General features: G+C 35.7%; 1 protein-coding gene across 2 annotated transcripts; it reads right to left on the reverse strand.

Moving 5' to 3' along the window:
• Positions 1–1,914: 1,914 nt before the first annotated feature.
• LOC144571455 (uncharacterized) lies at positions 1,915–10,324 on the reverse strand. Of its 2 annotated transcripts, XM_078320739.1 has the most exons (15): positions 10,124–10,324; positions 9,825–9,963; positions 9,466–9,527; positions 8,427–8,514; positions 8,109–8,170; positions 7,507–7,591; positions 6,510–6,902; positions 5,487–5,981; positions 5,038–5,070; positions 4,821–4,910; positions 4,599–4,703; positions 4,173–4,268; positions 3,200–3,353; positions 2,749–2,818; positions 1,915–2,202 (listed from the first exon to the last, which is right to left on the reverse strand). In XM_078320739.1, the coding sequence occupies exons 2-15, from the start codon at positions 9,921–9,923 to the stop codon at positions 2,058–2,060; spliced, it is 1,977 nt and encodes a 658-aa protein (XP_078176865.1). In that variant the 5' UTR covers positions 9,924–9,963; positions 10,124–10,324; the 3' UTR covers positions 1,915–2,057. The 2 variants fall into 2 exon arrangements, with proteins under 2 accessions (XP_078176865.1, XP_078176866.1); XM_078320740.1 differs by lacking the exon at positions 5,038–5,070 and having other exon boundaries at positions 10,124–10,263.
• Between the last annotated feature and the right edge of the window lie 275 nt (positions 10,325–10,599).

Raw genomic sequence — 10,599 nt, forward strand, 5'->3', positions numbered from 1 at the left:
TTTATTTTTTTTATTTTTTGTATTAAAATATTAGAAATATTGAATATATTTCTTTGAAAACAGATATAATACAATATAATTTGATTTATTAGAAAGACTGCAACAAATAACCCGGATCAATATTTTTCAGATCCGATTTTTCGCGGCTGTAAGAAAAATTAATATATTTCTTTATGTGTTATTGGAAAAAAATAAAAATAATTAGATTCCGAGTTATTGATCCCGGTTCAAAAGTCACTTCTAAGTAATTCAGAAAATATTGTGACCTTTCTAGTACATTTAATTAATAAAAAGTTGTATCTATTTTTGAAAAAAATCAAAAACTTTAATTTATTTAATTATTGTTTTTCAAAAAGAATTCTCAAAATAGATACAACTTTTTATTAATTAAATGTACTAGAAAGGTCACAATATTTTCTGGATTACCTAGAAGTGACTTTTGAACCGGGATCAATAACTCGGAATCTAATTATTTTTATTTTTTTCCAATAACACATAAAGAAATATATTAATTTTTCTTACAGCCGCGAAAAATCGGATCTGAAAAATATTGATCCGGGTTATTTGTTGCAGTCTTTCTAATAAATCAAATTATATTGTATTATATCTGTTTTCAAAGAAATATATTCAATATTTCTAATATTTTAATACAAAAAATACAAAATTTCTGTTTTCACAAAAAAAAAAAAAAAAAAAGAAAAAAAGAAGGCAAAATGCACAAATCCGGTTAACCATTAACCGGATTTGTGCATTTTGAGTCTGGGGAGTGGTTAACCGGACATTTCTATAAATTCCGGTTATTGGATAACCGGATTGGGTAAAAATCGAATTTCAACGGTGCATCGGTTATTTTTTGTAATTTGATTGAAGTTTTGGATATATATAAAAAAATCGGGTTTTCTTTGGTAGAGGCTACGTAAGCAAAGTTTTTCGTTCGGCAAAATTTGTTACTGAACAAGTCCTGTTTTGGATTGCAATTATACACACTTTTAGTAATGGATCACTGGTCCTAACCCATTGCTTCACCAAAGACAGGTATACGCATAAGATGTTCCAATCTAAAAAAAATGACATCTTCCACCAAGGGAAATATCAAATGCTTGGAAATTACGACCAATGCAAATATCTAAGGCTCCTGAAAGGGTCACAACCTGCACATCTAAGAACAGGGACGAACAGCCACCCCCTGTTGAGTTTTAGTAGAGATCTATCGACCTAACTGATTTTATCTCCTCCTAAAATTTTTTGTGTGCTCTTCTAAATGTTTGATTTGTAATTCGAATTAAATTTAGAGTTAAAATTAAAATTATAAACTAGAACATTAGAAACTCCTAAAATTTTTTGTGTGCTCTTCTAAATGTTTGATTTGTAATTCGAATTAAATTTAGAGTTAAAATTAAAATAAATTTCTTAAATTATGATTGATGATTAAAATTATAAATTAGAACATTAGAAATTACAAGTTAGAACATTAGTAAGTACAAGTTAAAACATTAATTTTTTTTATCAAATATCTAATTATTTAATGAATTTAAATCCGATTAACTATATAAATCCAATTAAAAAAAATTATCCCTATGACAAAAATTCTAAATCCACGTGTAAGAACTTGATATTCAGTTGCATATATCACGTCTTTGATATAAATCCAAAATTTTAAAAATCACAGTAAAATAACAACTTGGGAACTAAAAGGTATTCAAAATACATTTAGAGTACAAGAAAAAACAGTAATGACGAACATAGAATGTTAATAATAAAATAAGACCAACAAAAACGTCCTGCATGACTTGGACCCATCAAGAACGCATCTAAATGAACATATAAATACATGCAAAAAAAAAAAAATCAGAATTTTTTCCCGAGATACATGCACCCCCTCCCCCGCTCCCCACCAAAAAAAAACAAAAAAAATCATTCACACACTCCCTCAAAAGAAAGAGATTTCTTCATGCATCTGCATATACTTCATATATTCATTGCCAAAAAATGAACATACAAAAAGAACCAAACAAATTGTAAAACTATTATTACATTAATTATTCTATTTAACATGTCTATCCAAAAGGGTTTCCTCCAACAGTGCCGAATGAGTTACTCGGGGTATTTGGTTGAGAGTATCTGCCAGCTAAATTTGGATCTGACAATGATGTCCCAAACAGAGCAGCTCCTGTGTTCAATTGACCCAAAGCTCCTTGTTGCCTACAATTACAACATATTCCAGTGCAATTTAATATCAGTTGGTTATCAGTTTAGTGCCAAATGTGATCTCACAAGTTATTTCTCGGTATACGAACTTCTTTGATCCTGAGAAGCACATACTGGTACTGCGTTGTGATAAGGTGATGTTGTAATATCCAGTGTGACTAGGTGCGGATGCAATGGGGCAACCTCATATGTACTTATATTTTGAACTTATATTCCTTTTATCAGGCATAATGACGCAAATCGAGCTTTATAGAGTTACATCTACTTGTAATCGGGGTTTCTCAAAGGTTGAACACTAAAATCTGACAGAAAATGCCTCAATTAACATTATACCAACTTTCTGGGTCTTAAAACACAAAATCTAGCACAATAATCCTGTACAAAAAGCCCGTATTAAGTACATAGTGAATCAGTGTGTAGTAGCAAGCCAGCACAGATTAGCTTGGAAACCAACTATACCAACCAAAACAGGTACCATCCAGCTGGTATGAAAATCCTTCAATAGTAAAAATGAGCTGAGAAAAGGTCAGGGAAACATACATTGCTGGCATCATATTGCTAGGCATTTGTTGTGGAAATGTCCCAGGAACTTGTTGCATCATGTACTGGCCTGTAATTTGCAAATTTAACATTACTGACAAAAGAAGGGAAAAGATGATTCCATAGAAATTTGAGAACAATATTAGAGGCATCAAAAATAAACTGTATACCCTCATAAAAATTAAAAAAGTACAAATTGAAGACAAATATCAATTTTAAGTGAAAATAACCATACACCCTGGTCAAACATGGTGAACATTACAATGCTACTTCTAACTTATCCAAACCCAAATGTTCATGGACTACCCCATCTTTGGTTGTTTTTTGGGTGTACAAGATATTTAGACAGATTTTTTTTGTTTTTGCTTTGTGCGGGCATACATTATGCTTGTGATTTTGAAAGGTACAAAGAAAACCACCACAAATTAGATTGAAGATGCATAAGGCGTACTTGGAGGGACTGCAGATGCATAAGGCATTTGCTGATGGGCCATCCATCTAGGAGAAATACTCTCAACGCTGGAGCTTCGCATCAACGGTTGTTGTGGTGGCATATTCATACTCGGTGGTCCTCCTTGCATCAGTCCTGGTCCCATCGAAGGAAACTGGTGATAAAAAATGGGAATATAAAAATTTAATACAGTGAAAATATAAATAAGTGAAACACATTCCCACATAAATTGACCATGTTATGATTAAAAAAAAAAGGTAAATACAGACTGTAAGTCTAAAAGTTCCAATAACAAAACAAAAGCCTCAGTAAAATGCTTTATAGTGAAATGTTGCATAGTATAAAAGTGAAGGACATTCCCATATATTCATGTTCAGTTAGTCTGGACTGTATGAGCAGGAATTGTAAAATGCAGACTTGGCAATTGATATTTAGTATATTTAGTAAATGATGTTTGATCATTAGTCATCAAATTTCAACCAAACTTACAGTCTGAAATTAATAGCACCAAATCCCAACCCAGATTTTAAAGCCCCTGGAGGGTGTTCGGCAAGGGTCACCAGCTTAAAATTTAAGCTGCACTAAGGAGAGGGTGTTCGGTAATAAAGTTGAAGAATCACTTTCTTAATAATACCTTAAGCTTGAAAAAGTGCTTAAGCCATGTAGAATCAAAGCTTAAAATCTTGGGCAAGTTTAAAAAGTAGGGCAAAAGGAGCACTAAGAAAGTAGTTTTAAGCTTTATAAAGGAACACTTGTTCGGTAAGCTTAAGACTCCTTAGGGTGCTAAGGAGCTCTAAGGAGGCTTAATCTGCCCCTGCCGAACACCCACCTGAAGATTAAGCCCAGAGTAGTAATATAGACAACTGCCATATCACCACGGATCACACCAGAAAGACCTTATCAGGAAGAAATAACCAGGTATATTTGAGAACCGCTCTGGCTTATAAGACAATAAAAAGTTGGAGAGGCTTACAGCTGATGCTTGAGCTGGAGTAGGTTCATTGCCTATATCAAATGGATTAACAGACGTCATAGGCTGAGGCTGGGGCTGAGGGTAGTTTGGCATTACCTACAAATTTGAAGATGCAGATTATTAGAGAGTAAACAGTACTTACATGAGAAACTAACAAAGAACTTCTATTTCCACCTGTACATGCAAATGGTACGGAACAAGAAATAACAGCTGCTGTACAGTAGACAATACTGTACCAATCCAGCTTTAGGTATTAATTGATTGATTGATTGGTACTTCTTGGTGCACAAGTCTCTATTAAGGTTTCTGTAAACCTCTATTAAAACTGAACCAAGAACCGAGATAACAGCCAATATATAATAGATCATATTATCAACTGGATTTATTCCATTATTACAAAAGAAAAAAAGAAGGATTTTGCTGTACCATTGCAGCGGGATATTGCATGCCATAGCCCATTCCAAACTGAGGGCCCCGTGGCCAGCCTGGCATTGGTGAAGCTGATGGTGGGTAAAGTGAAGAGAAGAAATCCTAAGATTTTGCATATTCAAATATAAATGCAATATTAGTCCAGGAGAATACATTCAGATACACGCGTGTAAACACACAACTAGTTGTGACTTCTAAGTACTTAATACGCCATTATACCTCAGGGAGTGCTCTCCTGGCACTAGGTTTAGTTTCACTTGGAGCTGGATTTTCTTGGGTTGGGATGCTCAGTTGAGCTGAGCTTTGCGGCTGCAAAGTAAGACCATATTGTAAACATGCAAGGATGCCTTACCCAAGGTAGAATATCTCACTAAGAACATAAAAGAAAATAAAAAGAAAGATAACAAAGTGGAAACAAAGCACAAAAGTGAACTACCTGGTTTGGAGGCGCCACAGGAGCACCAAATTGCTGCTTATTGAAAACAATGGGGAAAAACAGAATTTCATTATATATAAATAAGCAAATTTGGGGTTAACTTTCCATCTAGTTTAGGTTTTAGAATTTTAACCAGAGCATCTGGGATCCAACCCAAACAAATATTATTTTGGCAATAATTGAAATCAGATTGATTTCAAACCCAGTTCCCACGTATGACCAGGTATGATGAACAACCTGCAACCTCAGTTGGTTTCACACATAACAGATTCAGAATCACATAAATCAAAACCACACCCAAAAAGTTTCAGCTCTAGGAAGGAGAGGTAAACTTATAATGTGCTTATGAGCTTTACTGTATGAAGAGAAGTTGAGATGGAAAATACTATCACGGAGCACACTATTTTTTGTTAAAGGTCTCAGAAACCAAACTAAAAATGATATCTTACCTGATTACCTGGAGCACCAACCAAAGAGCTTGCAGTAAAAAGAGAAGGTTGAGTTGCCGGCAACTGTATGCCATTGATGGTCTTGGGGCTTGAATCAGCATGGCCAGGAGGGGCCATAGGAGATCCAGAGAGAGACAACTGTGAAAGAGCAGAATCAAGAGGATTTGCATTTGTAGCAACTGGTGGCACTGCTTCCTGTGCACTAAAGGCATCAAAAGCAGACCAGTTGCTGCTGTTGGTACTAACCGATGGAGAGTTGATCTGCTGCGGCATGCTGAGTTGAGTCTGAGCCTGTGGCTGTCCTTGTGGCTGTGGTGGTGCTGATTGGGAACTGCTGGGTGGTTCAAGATCATCACTGAAGTCTATTAGACTTACGATGGGTGGCGGTTCTTCTTTCTTAGGCTGTGCAGCAGGCTGCACAGTAGCTTGCATGGAGGGCTGCGCTGTGGTTGAGTCCCCTGGTCCCGACCCTATGCTACTTGCAGAAGAGGTCCTCTAAGATTTTTTGGTAAATGTAAGATTAGATTTAAATTAAAGTAATAATAATGTATCAGAAAAAAGTTAAATGGCAAGGATGTTTAACTGAAATCAATGTAATGGTCAAGAATTCAACTGATGATAGTAGTCCTCAGCAGTGCTCATATTGGGGGCCTAACCAATGACATGAAGCTAAAATCTTAATATCATCTTGGTGAAATTCAACACTACGTATGCAGGTCAATATGTGGTAGTTGGCACAAATTATGGATATTATTTACTCCTAATTCTGCCTTGACTGGTGTTGTACTTATGCAAAGCCAAATAGCAATCGAGTAGCAGGAGAATTGCATTTGAGGGTCAACTGAGGCAAAATTAGTCAACAATTAGGCTTGAGCAGGCTTAAATTGCTCGAATTACATCATGGATCTAAAGCCATACAGATACTCAAATTGAAGCATTTCATCAAAATAAACTAACTTCCCATCCATCCTATCTAGTATTTCCAACCAAAAAATAGATTGCTATATAATAAAAAACACTAACCTCAACTTGTGGTGGTGGCAGAGGATTTACCACTACCTTGGTTGCATTGGGCTTAGGCAGCTCACCAACACGCAATGGCGGTGCATCATTTCCCAAAATGTCTCTAATTGGCCGCACAGGAGGGCTCGACCCAGCGCTTCCTTGATAGTCAGGTGAGCCCCCTTGTGGTTTTGTCCCCTCCTGGACCCGTCTTTCGTCGACCTTCTGCTGAGGACCACGCCTGTAGTCCCCTGGGCTCCTCTCGCCATAGGAGTATCGAGGATTTCTTTCATTAGGTGTGTTTCTTGAGTTGTAGCCCGGACTCTCATTGTACCTTTCGTTGTATGGTGGACTCCTAGATCCACCCCGATAGGAGTCAGGCCTTCGGTTGTCACTCGTGCCTTCAATATCAGCCTGTAAACGGGAAGAACATTAGAAGAAGACAGGGACTAGTATAAGTCACTATTGTTATTTATATATTTCAACAGAAGGTTCATGATTGTGTCATGCACATATAAATTTCTATTAAGCTTGATATTAAGAATTGTTTGATATCAGCATGAATGCCTAAATCTTGGTTGGCACATACATGTGTAAGACAGGCTGATAAAGCCTCCTTGCTTAATCCTCATTAAGTCAGAGTAACCCAAAGAGAGCATAAAAAAATGCCAAAAGTAGACAAGAACACCAAGCCTGTTCCACACTAGTCAGGTTCAATGCAACGTAATAAACAGCAATGGTGAAAATACAACATGTTTATCCTTGATGGTCATCCAAAAGATGATAGTTTTTATTCTTGCGATTATTTTTGATAAATAGCAGAGTAGAATATTGTATATAGGGATGTGGAGTGAGGTTATATTTCATAATTTGTAAATAAACTTTCTTCTTTTTATCAATATCATTGTTAGCAGCATCTTGCCGACTAACCTTAAAAAAAAATGATAGTTTTTAACTCCAAATATTAAATCCATATGTCAAACGAACTGCAATAATACAGAAATAATATAAATTTCACCTTGGGCTTTGAAGGACGTCGATCTCCTGAAAACCTTCTCTCCTCATAGACATGTTTGATGAAATCTCTTAGTTTGTCAATGTTACTGAGGTGAAAATGCAAGTGTCAGTAGTTCAGTATTTCTTGTTAAAACATACAAGCAAATGCCAAGTAAAAATAAGAAATGTCAGTCCACAATGGCTAGCTTCCCAATACTTTCTTTGTTGTACCTCTGTGCTAACAAATTCCCCCTCCATAGACCAAACCTCCCAAATCATCCCAAGAAAAAGGAAACAAATGGAAAAAGGAACAAATGGAGCTAAATAATACAATTTTCAAATAAGCACAAATTGTAACTAAAACTAGAAACAAACAAACTCTGGTAGTGTAATGGTGGTTTCCACTAGCCTCTGTTCATGAAGCAATTGTGACCCAGCAGCTATGTATGGTCAATCCATAGTAACAACTAACAAGTATTGTATTCTAGTCTAATGCATGTCATGGTGTTCTCAACAAAGTAGTGTTCAAAGTCCAACTTTTACTGGCAAGTATGTGCAGGTTTACACGTGGTTACAAGGACATGATGGAACTTAATAAAAATTTCCCAGGATGTCAGAAATAACCTGCTATCAGGGAATTGGTTGCGTTGTGGATCCAATTCTTTAAAGAATATCTCCCTGGCACGCTATAATTAAAAGAAAATTGATAAATCAAGTAATATTCAGCACTACCCTACAGTGTTCCATTTATTTCCTCCCTTAAAGGAAACATGTGCCGAAGTAGAGAGAATAAAAAATAAACAAAAATTTTCCTCCTGATCAACATGTTTTCCGGTAAATATGACAATTAGTATACTTGAAGATCATGAAACCACTGCTAGTTCTGGCTTTTTATTTTCAAAACATACCCCAAAATAAAACACTGGCAAAAAGAAAAAGTACCTCATTTCCACCCTCCTGAAGGGCAGCAACTTCCTGGGAAGTGAACTTCGCCATGGATACAGATTTAACCCGGTGGGTGAACTCCCGACTGACAAATAAAAGAAAATGTCACCTATCAAACAATAAACTGAAACTGAAATGTGGTCCCCAAGGCTTTTGTCAGACACCAGGCCTAACTGGTGATGCTAATTTAAAATTTTTGCTTATTCAAAGAAACACTTTTAAGGAATCAACATATCATGACAGTTAACAGATAATGTACTCCTAGCAGAATGATAAAATATACCACACCACATGAAAAAAAATATCCCACCTATACAACTAAAAGTATAGAAATTAAGATTCAGTTCTTTACATTTATTGAGGTAAACGATAAGGGAGGAGTTGTTTTCAAATTTGAAGCTTGCTATTGGTAATGTATAACCATGCTCTGATACAACTAAAAGTTAAAGTTATCACATCGCTAATCAACAGGGTTGGCAACCTCCCACGCTGATAAATGCAAGGAGTTAAATTGTCTGAGTACATTACCTATAGAAAATTTAAATAGCCGTACTTCCATAAACTCCCAGGATTCTAATTACTTACATATATTAGACACAAAAATGAAAAAAAAATTGTATGGTAATAGTAAGAAATGATAAAATTATCGTATCATATTTATTTAAAGTAAAATAAGTATCCAATTGGCATGTGGTAATTCCTGCAGGCATCCTGTCTCACATATCAACAATGGAGTCTATAGATATTTTGTCTTCTCAAAATTATAAAAGGATACTTGTAATCTAGCAGAAAAGTGGGTCACAATTGAGGTTTTGCAGGCTTGCCACTAGTTTACAAGACCGAGTTATTGCTGTGCACCCGCTTGCATAGCAAAACCAGCTCAGTTTGACAAATATTTCATTTATGTAAGATCAGATTCGCAATATTGCATGTACAAAAGGCTGAATTCATCAAAACAGCATCAATATAAATTCGAGTTAAAAAAAAAATGCAAATAAAAGGCAACAAATTAATAGCGAAAAAATCAGTCTCTTACTGTACTCCACTACAGTTGGTGCAAATGAAGGTCCAGAAGTTTGTGCACACATATTGTGGTCCCTGTTATAGCAAACAAATAGCATTGATAAGTCTATTGAGAAACAAACCTTAAAAAAAAAATCTATTGAGAAACAACAGACAACTAAAGAATGAATATACAATATATTATACCATAAGATGGCATTTAGTTCTGTATTATCAAAGTATGTTGGGGAATGTTAAAAAATAGAGACAGTCGTTATCTAGGTGACCAAGAAATAGAAAATAATACTTGCAATGGCAACAATTTTTTTGTTTGAAGTCCTCTATCACTTCAAAGTAAGATGAATAATTACACTGATATTTAAGTGACATTACCAAATTATTGCAATTGATGCATCTCTTGTTGGCAGGAAGTTTCAAAAGCCCACGAATTATCTTCTCGTTTTTCTCCTCCTCTTTCATCCGATTTGCCATGGCCCCTCTCTATTCCCTCTCAATGCAAAGGAATCGAGGCCTATTAAAGAAAAACTCCAATATAAACAGTCACCTTCGTATAGCCAAATATTGCATGGAAAAAGAGCGAACAAAAGATTTAAAACAGATAATTGGAGCAAAAATCACTCAGATCTGAAGTAAATAAGAGCACGGACAGCAAAATCTGGCAGACTACTTACCTTATGGCAAATCAAATGAGACCTTGAACAAAAGAGGAAGATCTAAGAGAAGGGGAAAGATGCGAGAAACGAGAATACGGGGAGATCAACACCTTTCTCTGGTATTCATTTGTGTTATTCGGTCAATCGAACGAGAACAGCTAAGAGCACCCCTGCGGTTCTTCATCTCTCCAGTTTCAACAAATAACGAAATCGCCTGTGCTATATTGACTCTTAGATCAGGATCCAACGCTATAAAATATTTTAGAAAATGAATTTCGTACCAAAAGATCTCCATTTACTTTTCGAACTGGAGATAGTCAACCAGACACTAGTTAACGGCAACCGGCAGTAATTATGTAGCCCAGAATCAATCCTAAACAATGGAGGTGAATTTCTCCGTGGCTACTAAACCGCTAAACGGTGGGTTAATTGACAAGGGAGAAGTGACAAGAAAATAGCCTTGTACCATCGAGTCCCCGAATTTTTTATTAATA

Source organism: Carex rostrata, chromosome 19, assembly GCF_964058835.1.
Source record: "Carex rostrata chromosome 19, lpCarRost1.2, whole genome shotgun sequence".
NCBI lineage: Eukaryota > Viridiplantae > Streptophyta > Magnoliopsida > Poales > Cyperaceae > Carex > Carex rostrata.

Excerpts from the sequence above, each read along its gene's own strand:
- LOC144571455 (XM_078320739.1), bottom strand. The coding sequence starts at position 9,923 with ATGGCAAATCGGATGAAAGAGGAGGAGAAAAACGAGAAGATAATTCGT. Across the intron at positions 7,592-8,108 it reads AACCAATTCCCTGATAGCAG|TAACATTGACAAACTAAGAG; the intron begins GTTATTTCTGAC and ends TTTTCACCTCAG. Across the intron at positions 4,269-4,598 it reads TGCAATATCCCGCTGCAATG|GTAATGCCAAACTACCCTCA; the intron begins GTACAGCAAAAT and ends TCAAATTTGTAG.